Genomic DNA, 14,121 nt, shown 5'->3' on the forward strand with positions numbered 1-14,121 from the left:
TGCTGCTGGCTGAGCCGGCAGATTATTGGCAGCCAGGCAGTTTGTCTGCTCAGACTTCTATATGAATCAATCTTCATGTTCAATCCTATTTTATTGCTGAGTTTGTCTTGCCAGAGAATCTGCAACGAGTCTTAAGTATCAAGTTGGTAAAGAAATAGAATTTGGTCAAAAAAATTTACCCCCTTAGCTCCTAAACATAGGAATTAAAATAATTTCTGTGTGTGTTTTTAATATGCTTGCTTTGCCTTTATATCAGATCAGTACTTTCCTACCGCACTAGTTAATGGGATAAACTTTCCTCATAATGAAAGTATTGAACTGATGGTTACGCGCTGGTACCTCTCAAGGTGGAATTGGAGCAGAGGGGCAGGGAACACAGACAAGTGTCCGCACATGACAGATAGACCTGGTCGCCCACTGCACCTATTGTGGGTAGGGCCACACAGGATCCTGCATGCAGCATGGGCTTAGTCATGTGTGGAGTTGTGAAAACGTCCTCCCGGGTGAATTCCAGTGGCCAACCACACAGCTTCACCATCTGGTAGAGAGAGAACAGCTTCTCTTCCACAATGGCCTTAGCTGGTTTTCCAGCAATGGTCCCATTGGGGGTTGTACTGGAGGCATTAGGTTATTCATTCAGGTTCACACTTCCAATTTCATATGCTCAATGGGGAAAAATGTTTTTGACCGCGGATGATTTTACTTTGCTAATGACTTTCTCTTTACATAGCTAATGAAACAAGAACCTTTGCCATGCTACATGGTGGCAAAAGTGCTTATTTCAGATGCTAAGTGTCTAGATGTTATTAGATTGAATGGGTAAAAGATGAAACTAAGATTTTTATTTATTTATTTATTTTTCTCAGGTTCCCTGAATATTGAATTTTGAAATTGATTTTAACAGGCTTTGGTTTTAAAGTGCCCGTGACCATGCACAACTGTCACCTGGTAACTTTAGCGCAGATGGGACACAAGGTTTTGGTGAGCTGGTGGAGCAGGTGCTTTCAAGCAGTAATTGGGGCACAGTGCACTGAACTGCATCGTGTTGGCCATCTTTGTGGCTTTCCAGCTGCCTGGCTATGACAGGAAATGGTAGTGCTTTCAATAGGTTGTAACCAGAGTCACATTTATTTCAGATAACCAACTGTGGTTTCAGTCTTTTACATTTCTAGACCTAAATTTCTAAAAATCTAAATGAACAACTGAAATGAAAAGACTTTACCACAGGCATCTGTAAACACTAAGCTGAGCCTTACTTATCTAGGGTGAAATACCAGCAAAATATTTGGCAATTGAGTGGCAAATATTGGGGGAATATATGTTTGTTTATATTTACAGCTATTGGCCACATTGGCATGGTAGTGTGTGCTGCTCAGATGCACTGATGACGTGCTATCAGAATTGTACTCGCTCTATTTTTAGGTACCCGGTGTTATGCTTCGCCTCTATAGCACCTAATCCTGTATCAGCGTGTTTACACATCTGTGCACAGTAAGTGCACACATGCAGTAAATAAACTCTTATCACTTGCTCTGAGATCCAGTACTGAGCGGGGAAGGACACTGGCTGAAAAATTGGACACACACATCTTTCTGTGCCTGTGAAGACATTTCTTGGTCAGTAATGTGTCCATTTGCCCTGCTGTCATTTTTAATTCCAGGGTATGGAGTCAGGGTCAGGGCATTTTAGCCTGCACAAGACTCTTCAAGTCTACAGTGATAAACCTTATGCTTTTCAGACTCTGTTACAATACTGTATCATAAAGGATCCCAGTTCTTTCATCCATTAATCTATACATTTTCTGGGCTGGATGTTACATCCCAGTGGTACTTTAAATTCTTAAATTATAGTTGAGATTCATCACTCTCAAGTATTCAATTCAGAAATCACTGGGTGTGTGTTGTGCAGAAAATCAGACGGGATAACTGGAATGTCCCTTCTGGTCCTGAAAGGGATGAATCAACAGATTGATGATTTTTATGAATCAGTGCATATTTTGTTAGTAAACAGCTTTTAACAACTTTCTTGATCTTGAAAGCACTGAGAACACATTTCAGTCACAGAGGAGGCATGTGGCAGTGATGGATCTGTTGAGAAGTGAGACAGCATGAACCATTTCTTCTGCCCACAGCGTGTTTCTCTTTGCCAGCACATGCAGAGCCTCTCTTTGCACCAGAGCAAGCAGGAAACAAGGACAAAGCCACTTATGGCCCATGGACCCATGTCTGTTAACCCTTCCAGGTCCCCATGGCCCCGGATTGCCCTGCAGAGTTCTGCTTGGACCAAAATAGTGGTTACATTTTGCTGCTTCAGATCATCAGCCTCCTCGGCTGGACAATTATCTTGTGTCACAGGCATACCTCCATGCTCCCTTGCAGATAATCTGTCCTGGTTTTTCTTCTGCCAACTGTAGGTGTGGCATTTGGATTTGCTTCAGAGACGTGCTGTGCACTTAGGTGTATGAAGGGCTGTGAGGCTTCCTTCAGAACAGAGGCCTCGATGGCACCTGAAAGACCTGGAGATGCTGCTCTGACCCTCAGGGTGGCTGATGGTTTGGCACTCTAAGTCTTCCCTGGATGCTGCTTCTCAGTGTAGGCAGTGGATACAGCGCTTTTACCTCTGTGTGCAGGAGCCAGAACCAGTCAATGCAGATGAGGTGGGGGATATTGATGCCATGGGGAGGGACAAGTAGCTTCTTCCCAGCTACCAGCAGTCACAGAAGTAGAAAGCTTCATTTTCTGGGGTGATGCTTTCTCCCTCTTGTCCTGTGGAAGGAACAGGCTGGACTTTCACATTTGGGGCAGGAAAATAATCTTTTTTTTTTTCCGGTCACTACTGAAACTTTGATAGAATTCTGCCCGGAAACTTTCTTGCAATTCTTTCTTTCTAACCGCAACTATTGAAGCTGATGGGAATTTCAGTGTTGATTAAACTAGGAGGAAGTGTTGGTCAATACTTTTCCGTATGGTCAGATGTAAATTACAACTTTAAATAGCTCCTCGAAGTTCACCACAAGTTCATTTTTCTCCCTTTCTTCTTTTATTTTTTTTTTCTTTTAATAGAGTGATATGGCATAATGATGTTTAAAAAAAAAAAAAAGTTGTATTTAACCATAAAATGGCCTAAAGTACCTTTAGAAGAGATGGTAATACAATATCTCACAAAGAACCCTGAAATAAAGAGAACTACCATTATCTCTAATTTTACAAAATGGAGTAAACCTATTCTCTGCATATGAGGTTAGCTGGTGGCTGTATTCTGCTTAAGGTGCTTCAGATCAGTCAGCTGGTTTTCACTGGGACACAATGAAGGTCAACCCTCTGGGTGACTACCATGCTCCTAACCATTTTGGCCAGACCCTGTGGTTGCTTATTAGTTGCACACGTGTGGGTGTCACCATTCCCTTCAATGAGATGACTCACAAGGAAGTGCTCAGAAACAAGAGTAAAGTCCTGGGCTGCATTTGAACCAAATGACCCACATTTTAAAGAACAGAGAGAGGTGAAGACCCTATTAAGAAATCATGTGCATTCCCTTTCTACTTCGAGACTGTCCTATACAAAAGACATTTTTGCTGAATGTGCTTGAAAGAAGGAAATCATATTTGTTGGTAAAAATTACAAAGGATCAGTTATGTTTAACAAGCTTCAACACACGTGCAACCTCAACAGTGACCGAAACAATTACTTCTTGATGGATAACTTTATTGCCCACAGATGGCACTTTAAACACAGAAGGTCAGACTCCTTGTATACACTGAAGTTGCAAAGATAAACTGATCATTCTCCTTAACATCTCGTAGTGCAGGGGAAAAAAATCAGTCAACATATTCAGGATATCTGGAGTGGCTGGAAAATCACTTAGCCTCAAATTATGAAAAAGAAGTTAAAGACCACCAAACGTGTTAACCTCAAGGCAGTTTCTAATAACTTGTAATGTAGTATTTGTCTTTAAATTAAGACATAGAGCTAGATTTTGGGTTTACTTTCTTTAGACAAGGGTAGCAGAAATTTTAAGTTTTAAAAGGAAATTCAAAAGAAGAAGCTGGAAAAATCAGAACAGAGGTAACAATTCAGAACATGGGCCTGATTTTGAGTTCAGCAGATCTATCCCTTTAAGAGAAATCAAGGTTTAGTGGAAGGTACATCATATATGCATGGTTACTTGGTTATCTGCTGAAATGAACTCACACATCATACTGGGAAAATATATACAGGTTCATTTATTTTATTTATTTATTTTTTTTAATTACTTGTAATCAGTGGTTTTGGTTAAAAAATAATTAAAATTTGTTTACTTAATTCAGGAAAAACACTGCCTTTTTTTGCAAGACAGAAAATAATTAAAGAAAGTTTGCTCTTTTGTTCCTTAGCAAATTACAGGTTATTCCCTCTACTTTCTGAAAATATTATTTTTCCTTCCTTCATTTTATATAGACTAACTTCTGCAGTCTAAATTGATGTTTGCTTATTAATTAAGCAAGCCTATTGTCTGCCTTTCACATGTATCTAATAAGCCTTCCGAAACAAATAGAATATGCAAAAAAATATCACCCCTTCCCCTATGGGAGGAGATTCCTCAGTTATCAGGATTAATTAGTTCTCTTGTTATCACACAAAAAGAAGTTGCACCCCCCAATGTAGGTCAGTGTGAGGGTAGGTTGCTGATGGTCGCCTAGTGACAGGCATAGTGATAAGTGAACATGTCCTGTTGAGCCATGACCCTTCAGAAAAGACAGTGTCAAGTAAAATGCCCGGAGAAGACTCAGAGAAGGTATAACCCACTTCTAAATATTGACAGTAGGAATTTCCTTGCTATTCTCCTTTCTTTTTCTTTTCTGGTAAGCATGTCAAACTCCATTGCATTTGTACTGTGCATCAGTTTTGTAGCATTTAAAAATTTAAGGAAGCTAATTACCCATGAATAGATAGGATGTCAAATAAAGCTATTTTACTTCAGACCTAGCATCTTTGCTGGTAAAAATACTGTCCAGCAGACTTGCAAAAGAACCAATATTGGCCAGAAATAAGATCTTTTACTTTGGATTTTTGTCAGTGGAAAACTAAATGAATGAACGTATAACAAATCTGATATGTCATCCCAAAAGCACCGATGCTAGGTCTTGAATATTAATATGATTAAATACTGGAGTTGTGTCTAAAATGTGCTCTAAATCCATGGTGAAACTCCAGCTTATATCAATGGGAGCAAAGTTAGACAAACACTAAACACTCCTTACGATCCCACCCATAATATTTACAAATACTGTGGTGTCTTTTAGGTACACGTAATACGTGTAAAAAGGCAAAAGCTTCAATATTTATCCAGCATATCTTGCTTTCTTTTTTGCCTACAGGATGGGGGTGAAAAGATTTTTTTTTTCTTTTCATTCGATTTTAATAACTCTAAGGCAGGTCTTCTGACATGCACACTACCAGGCTCTCTTGTTCTATATGTTTAATTTAAGACTCATCTTGAGATTTTCACGTGGATGTCTTATATTAACATAGAGTTACCAAGAGAGAAGTCTGTAACCTTTATAATGTTTTCTTGCCCTTCACCTTTGGCAGACTTTGGACACAACAGCAGCCCATATTCCCAGGGCTGGTCTTCTGCTCCCAGCATGTCTCAGGCATGGTCATGCTGGTGTCTGGCTGACTTTGCTCCTGGGCAGGGTGCTGCTGGTGGTGTTGAGCAAAGCTGAGCACTCAGCTCAGAGATTCTCAGCCTCCAATGACAGGATGACAAGAGAAGTATAAAGGAAATGCAGGAATGTGGTAGTTTCATGTCGGATAGCTTAGTTGGAGGGCACTGACAAACACTGTCAACCAAAGAGCCTGAAGCTGCCTGAGCTCTTGTAACGTCTTATCTCAAGTTCCCAGTGTTTACCTTTAGGGACATTATTACAGAACTGAAACTCAGTAGGCTCATAGACCGTATGCATCTACAAGAGACCATCCCCTAAAAGCACAATGCGCTGTTTGGCAGACCCAACGCTTCAGAGTTGAGATCCTTAAATGGTAGGTGAGAAAAACATATGCTTGGAATATATCACATAACAAATTGTTCTTCAAAGATTTGCTGTCTTTTTTTCTCCCCTGTTAGCAGCAGGAAGAATATATAATTTCTAGTTAAAAGTATGATTGTCTAGACAAATCACAGAGGAAGTCTGTGTATTTGTACAGTATCACCATTCAGTTTCTGGTAATATTTGTGGTGAAGTTCAAAGAATCGCTTTGTTCTGAAAACTTGTTTTGCTCTTGCTTGAAGCCTGTTCAAGTGAGCTATAACTTAGTTTGCATCTGTTTAAGTGTACGCTTTAAATCTTCTTTTGTACAAGCATGGATGTTAGTACATACAGGAGCAGCATGACAGCCACAGCCACAGTAGGAAATACTTACTGACAAATGGAGCACAGCTGACGCTTCCAAAAAAGTTAAGTAAGAGCAGATGAGGGCCGCGCTTCCTTACCTTTTGTACCAAGTCTTCGTAGTTTTAGCATCTCTCTCCAAAAATGTAGACTTGGCTTCTAGGCCTTTCTTGGACTGAACAAGTTCACATCTCAGGACAAAGTTTTGACATTCAGCAGTAGACGTATCTTCAGATATGTCCTCAGATGCATATACTGCTGGGTGAAAGCTGCTGAATTTGGAGTAACTAATTGACCTGGGAAAGTTTATACACTCAAAATTTAGTTGCTCGCTTCAGCCAGAGGTGGTGTCTCAAAGTTCCTTCTACAGTCAATGAAAGAGAGAGGCCTTTCCAGAGGTGATTCATAGCAGCCACGCAAGGATTAGCGATGTCTTCTGTGTTTGGTACATACAGCTGTTCATATTCAGCTGTGGTAGGGATCTCTTAGAAGTGCTTATAATAGCTAAACTCAAACTGTGCTTGACTGTGTTGTAGGGGAAAATCCGCAGTACTCTTGTTTACACGATGCTGCTTCTCTCATATGTTGACAATGAAATACTTTCTCTTGGAGTAAAATGATCTGGGGCACTCCCTGATCTTCTCTCACAATACTCAAATCTTCACAAATTGCATATGGGGTTCAGATTTAGACTTAAACTGGTTTTTAATGTTTCAAAACATTTTCTTGTTATGTTCCTCACTTCTGGAACACTTTGCTGTTGGTGCGAGGTCAGTGGGATCAAGGACTGTTTCTTCTCTAAGGCATGCCTTTCTGTCTGCTTGACACAAAAGCTTTTCTGGCCATAGCCCGTTATGGTGCAAAGATAAGACATTATGCTTTCCTAGCACTTGCTGGTTTAATGCAAGGAAAGGTCCTGTGGTCCTTTAGACTTCTGACCATGATGCTTTTTCATAGACTTCCTAAAAATTGCCTTCACATCACTTGTGATAAACCTGCCTCAATGTTTCAAACACCCTAACCCACCCCGCATTATACTGGGTACCCAGGGTGTCACCCATCACACCAGAATGGTCTGGTCATGACTGGGGCCTTGTTGGCCCCAATAAGCAATGGGTCTGATCTGGAGGGTGCCTTGAACTTTTACTTAAAATGTACTGCAGAGCTGTCCAGTTGCCTTTTGGCACCACTTTACCATAGGGAATCCTGAAGCTAATGAGCAACTGTAGGTAACAGTGCTTTGGTCAGGAAGGGAAGGTCCTGAATCCACTTTGCCTCCTTCCAAAGCAGTTCCAGCTTTGCAGTGAGTTTTATGAGTGAGAGTTCTGTATCTCAGAGATCAATATGTGGCTCTTGCTGTGATTGTGTCTGACTTTTGCCCTTCCCATTCAAGCGGCTGCCATGGTAGTGTTTCCTAAGGAAATGCAGCAGCAGTGCTGCAGGACACACTTCCCTGTCTAGGTGTGCAGCCACAAGGTCCTGAGCTTCATGGTACACTCAGCGAACAACTTGAGACCAATGTTGTTGACCAAAACTTGCATAGCTTCCATTTCTTCTTTCTTTCCTGAGTAATTCTCATTAGAAAGGATGTCAGTCCTGAGTCAGGACAGCAGGATTTCGTCCAGAGAAAAGGTGTATGTGTGGTGAGGGGGGGCACGCCTTTGCTTTCTTTTCTCCTTCCAGTATAACATCATAAATGTGAGCAGATTGGGAGCTGGATGATTCGTCATTGTTAATGACTTTCTTCTTTGTTTTTCTAGGATCCAGTTCAGGATCAAAATTAAAAGTTCCTGAGCTGAGCATAAATGGCACACAGCATGTTGTTCAAGCAGGCCAGACTTTAAATCTCACATGCAGGTAACCAGCTGAGCTGGCTTCTGATAATTTGGCTGGGAATTCATACACCTGATACTTTTTTTTTTTGTAACTGAAATTAGAAAAAAATGAAAGCTTATGTTGTGGGGAAAGGTGGGGAGTGAACTTCAATGGCAATTGTTTAGTAGTTCTTTGTTGTTTCTGTTGTTGTTTTTGGAAAACAAGATAAAAGAGAGCCCCAGAAATAGCCTGATATAATAAAAAAGAAAGCTTGGGAACTGGAGCTATATAATTGCAGCCCAACATAATTGTTTCTGCTTCCTTATCTGTATTTGCAGGGGGGAAATGGTTCATTCATGGTCTTTGCCTGAAACTCTAAGTAAGGACAGCAAAAGGCTGAAAGTAATTAAGTATGCCTGTGGAAGGAATGGGAAGCAGTCCTGCAGCAGTCTGACCTTGAGCAGAACTCAAGCAAGTGACACTGGAAACTATAGCTGCAAATACCCAACAAGTGCAGCGAAAAAGAAGAAGGAATCTACGGTCTACGTATTTATTAATGGTAAGATCGTGTTTTTTAACAGTTCTTGGTACTTTCATTTCAGTACAGCAAAATGGATAAAAATGAACATCAGCTGTGGTTAAATACAGGGTTTTGAATGATATTTTCATCCTTGGAAAATGTTATGATAATTTACCAATTTATGTATAAAACCTGCTTTCTCAGAGCTTCTAAATGCAAATGCTAGTGTTTTCTCTGTTACAAAAAAAAATGAAGAAGGAAAAAGACCAAATCCAGCCAGCCCCCCGGAGTAACTAGAACTCCACATAGAAGTAGACTAGAAGTGACTTTGTGTAATGGATGTTATAGAAATCATATTTTAATCCAGCGATGACTAATGAAAACCATTTTTCTGGTGCAACGTCCACTTCAACCTGTCTGTATAAGACTGTACATCTCCAGACAGCTGACGGACACCAAAACAGTCTTGCTAGATCACTGATTTTCTCATGCTGTAGAAAATTAATATTTGTATGCAAGTCACATTCATAAAAGTACTCTGCAGTTCATGTTACACCAATTGTAAAAATCTAGAATAATTGGATTCAATCCAAATACAGAATTGTGTTCAGCAAACAAGTATTGTGCAATATATGGGAAATGCTGGAATTAGGTCAGTTAGGCTATAACAGAAATTACTTTCTGATCCTGTTTTCTTCCAGGATATCAATCAGATTCTTCTCAAAACAGCTCAATAGAAACAATAATAAAGGGAGAAATTATAAACCCTTTAGGTTTTTCATTCAATTTTGTATTATAGCTTTTCTTGATTTTTACAGCAGAAAGTTAATAGGTTACTGTGAGGTATCAGGATTCACAGATTTTGGAAGCCTGTGTTAGAGAGAATGTGCAACTGGAACTTTTCCAAATGATGTGTCTGCTGCTTCTAACGAGTTCTCATCAGAGTGAATTAGCCTTTGTTTTCATTCTGTGACACAAAGAGTGGGACTGGTGCTATGGAAAAACAGAATGAAGTGGACCTTTCACTGTGGTGACAGAAAATAAGATAGCTCACCCATTATTTGTGTTGCCTTACTGAGAATTATTGAACAATTCATGCTGTTCATCCAGCTTTGCTTCATCTGGAATACGCCACAGAGTATTTTCCTCACCCAGCTATTTACCTGTAATCCTCTGGATATCCAACTACTGGTGCATCCAAGGAAGCGTGATGAAAGTAGCAGGTTATTAACTTAGCAATCAACATTCACCACTGCCTAGGAAAAATTACAATGTGCTTGGATGACTTTTTTTGAATTTCCCATCCTGGGACCTTCTTGAACCTATCATCTTGGACCACATCTTTAGCTGAGATCTACCCACAGTCCTCTCTGTTCACCACACGAGAAGAGCAAGGATGATAGTGACCTTGGCCGAGAACCTCTCTGCTAAACCTTCTGTAGGATATATTATATGAGATTCCTTCATGTTCCCTTGGTCTCTTTCCCATTTGAAGTGCTAATTTTTCTGGATCCTGAATTATTGCAAATGTAAAACACAATCAGTCCTCCTAACTCTTCACTGTTTCCTGAGCTGTACGTGTCTTCTTTGCACCTGACAGATAGCCTTAATCAGATAAATGTGAATCGGCTAATCTGCCTAATTCACATGTCAGAAAAGAAGCAAGTCATTAGAGAATAGTTTTTGGTCAACCCCTACCTTCCCCCAAATCAGTTAAAGATAAGGTAAAGTGCCTGAGTGCTTTAGTTATGTTGATTTTTCAAGGACAGTTATTAAATGTTGATGTTGGTGTTGAAATAGGCTTAGACTGTGTTTTTCATTCTACTTTACTTGCCAAAAAGGGATAATCCTGTATTAAGCTTAGACATCTTCAGCTTCTTAATTTTCAGAATTCGACAATCTTTTTGTCTGAAAGCCAAATTCTTAACAGTTAAATGTTGTGTCCTACTAAGGACATATAAAAGTATGGTAATCTACTGATGACAAGGGAGGCTGTGATGTAGCTGCTCATATATGGACAGTTGAAAGTGTCACTCTGTCCCAAGATGAGGAAAGGTGTATTGGTCCTTCAAAATTTTACAACTTCAGGAAGAAATGTTGAGTAGATTGAAAAGAAACAAGATTCAGAGTACTGAAACTCATACTTTCCAATGCTAGTGCTACACTGATCAGAAAGAAAATACATAAGGAATCTCTTAAAACAAGTTAATGTTTCTGTGAACACACAGGAATTTGATTACCTGGTTTGAGTGGGGTGAAAATGAGAAAAGAAAATGCTCTGTCAAGACTAACTTTCTTGAGTTTAGTTTTATCTTAGAGGGATTTGTGGGTGCTTAGGAAATAAACATTTGTAAAATTTGAATCCCTCCCAGTTTTGTATTGTTTCCTGTAGCAGGACGTTGTGTCAGTCCATTTCCCATATTAGCTGCATGTGGATCACCAAGGTGCCTGTTTCCCATGTCTTAGTATGCTGCAGATGAGAACAAATAGTTACTATTTACAAACACAGAATCCAAATCAGGAAAGCTGATATTGTTTGTACAGGAAGTCATCACTTATTGTTTCAAAAATGATATTCATTTCCGTAATTAGAGTGATACTGAAAATGAACTGGATAAAATTAATTAAATAAATAAAGAATTAATAAACCCAGTAAGTCCTTTGGTTTTGAAATGAGAGCATGCTATTGTAGAAGATGAGCTTCTACAGGTAAAAATAAGATGCAAGATGATGAGAAGGAGACTGCAAATTTCAAGGTCCCCTGGACGATTTAAAACATTTCTGAAATGTGGAGTTTGGGTGCTCAAGAACTTGCAGGCTGGTGACTTTTCTCTCAGGAGCTAGTCCTGACACCACCCTTCTTTCAGCTGGAGAGGTCACTACTGAGTTGCACAGGGGAGTGAGTGTGCAGTGTGCCCTGCAGCAACTCTTGACCACACACAGCTCAGGAATTGAGACATCAAGCGAGGGAAGTGAATTCTCTCAAGAGCCTTGGACTTTGCTCTAAGAAAACTGATGTCCTGACTTCCACCATGAGCCATGGGAAAAATCTGAGATGAAGCATATGCCTCTTTGCCAATTTATCCACTGTCGCAGACCCAGAACTGTTTTGTTACACAATTGCAGCCTGGAAGTTAAATGGAAAGATTTGTAATGAATAGTGACTGCATACATTGGAGTAAGACAGAGGGAATTTTCTGCTTGGAGAGAGATCATTATGGAATAAAGACATTTAAGAAACACCAGATTATCAGCAGGCTATTTTGAAACCTACACAGACTTCCCTAGGGACAGTCCTAAGGCTTTTCTTTCTGTCTGCCTTTGTTCCGGTAGCTCCAAGACACTCTTTTCCAGTTGCTGGAGCTCATTCATTTTCTTTCTTCTTCAAGAATGTGCAGGCCTCTTCATTCTCTACTCTCATCTCTTTCTTCCTTTGCCTTTGATCACCTGTTCCCATGGTACAACAGAGAAAAGCAAATAAGTTCAATTACATTAATATAGCAAGCTTAGATTTTTGTGGGAATTTAAACAAATTTTTATTCAAGTTTAAACATTGCTATTTCCTGTGATGAAGATAGCTTTCAGCTATTAATATACAAGAACAATGTTTTAGTTCTTCTGCAGCAGAGAATTTTTCTCTAAATGAAGTTGTACTTGACTTTAGGTATTAGCCCATTGCTTAGCCGCAGTTCTCCTTCTCCTTGTCTCTCCTCACACTCCCATGGTGCATATCATCTGACCACACACTTTTCGTTGTAAAGTGATACATTTACTGGTACTTCAAATGATCACCATTTAAAACATTCTGTTTTAAAAACAGACCTCTGTGCTAAGTCAGTTGTCTGTTCTCTTTCCGTACTTAACAGAGAGAAAAAAGTAACTTTTTTCTCCAAAAAGAAAATGTCTCTAAATGTCATTTCTCCAAAATGACAGCCCAAAATGAAGGGCTTTATCATCACTGAATGCTTCAAAATGTAAGCTTTTGAAATGCCAAAACATCCGGGGATTCAAGTGCACTTTCAAACTCTAGAGTTGTATCCAGCAAGTGCTAGAAGTATGATGTCTCCTTGGGAGGTCCAGTTGTTGACAGCTAGCTGTATCCAGCCCCTGAACTGACATAGATTTAAAGTCTAGCTTGAATAGACTGACTCCTGAAACACCAAAGGTACCATTTTGCAGAACAGGGAGGGCATTAAAAGAGTTACCTGAAAGGGTCTCTAAGATCTAAGAAGCTTCAAAGTCAAAAGAAATCTGATTAAAACACTAGGAAGACAAAATATGTGGAAAGCTAACAGTAAAGGAGAATTTTTTCTTCTTTTTCCTTTTTCTTCTTCTTCTTCAGACGTAATGTACCAACAGATGAACCTGACAAGGTCTAGGAAACTCTTTCTCTTGTGCCTTTTCCCTGCCTTTGTTTTTGGCACAGTTCTAACCTATGAGCAGTGCTTTTTTGGCTTACACTCTCAAAGTCATTGGTATGATAGCACTTCTATTATGAAAAGGAAACTAGTTGGAATTAAACTATGTTACAGCTGTATCAAGTATGTGGACACACTTTTAGTGTCTAATGAGGTTCCTGTTAAAAAACAGAGCCCTCTAAGAGCCTTTGACGTAAATCACCTATAATTGCTGTACTTTCGAGTAGTGTCATTGCATGTACATGGACTTCACATCGCACTTCACTGTGTTGGGCAGAGCATGCATGGAAGCTTTGGCAGCATCAAAGGCTGCACACTCAGCTCTCTGAGGTCCTGTTTCCTCCTGTTTCCTCACCAAGCCTTATAGCTGCCACTGTAATGGAAATACATTTCCAAGATGACCCATCCTGAAGGAGGGATACAGCCAAAAAAGTGTTTCTAATGATTGTTAGCCTTTCTAGAGATAACTTTCTGAACATAGTAATTACTGCACTGTGAATTTCCTGGTTAAAGTATTTTTTCTTAAGAGCTTTAACCACTTTTTAAATGTGTGATGGACCTACATCAATGATAGCATAGTGTAACTAGCCTCAAAGGAAAACAAACAAACCCTGCCTAGAAATCATTGTACAATTATGCTAGCAATGCTTTGTCTCTGAATGTGCTCCAGTTATAAAGTATTCCCCTCCTTTTTATTTTTTTTTGCCTGAATTCTGCATTTATTAATTTATAGCTCTTGTTTTCCTTCAAGATTTAGAAATCATTTGTATTCAGAGAGTATTATTTTACAGGCTAAGAAGAGGGAAGAGTGGAAAAGCCCTTATTGCAGAAAGATGTTGTGCTTCCATGCATGCAAAATGGGATTTTATTTCTTAATGAACATAGACATCTACGTGTGAAAAGGTTGAATAGGTGCCTTTCCTAGGGCTTGATTCATCTCACCATCAAACAGATGTCTAAACCAGGTCAGATGAATCCCATGCCAGAAAACCCGTGCT

At 39.6% G+C, this 14,121-nt stretch overlaps 1 protein-coding gene across 1 annotated transcript in view; it reads left to right on the forward strand.

The window, feature by feature from the left end:
- Positions 1-14,121, forward strand: part of FLT1 (fms related receptor tyrosine kinase 1) — a 108,953-nt gene that overhangs the window by 6,817 nt on the left and 88,015 nt on the right. Inside the window, 2 exon segments of the mRNA XM_080560893.1 lie at positions 8,131-8,227; positions 8,524-8,744. Coding sequence (XP_080417019.1) covers positions 8,131-8,227; positions 8,524-8,744 — 318 coding nt within the window.

This window comes from Anser brachyrhynchus (genome assembly GCF_964034855.1).
Source record: "Anser brachyrhynchus genome assembly, chromosome: 1".
NCBI classification, from domain to species: domain Eukaryota; kingdom Metazoa; phylum Chordata; class Aves; order Anseriformes; family Anatidae; genus Anser; species Anser brachyrhynchus.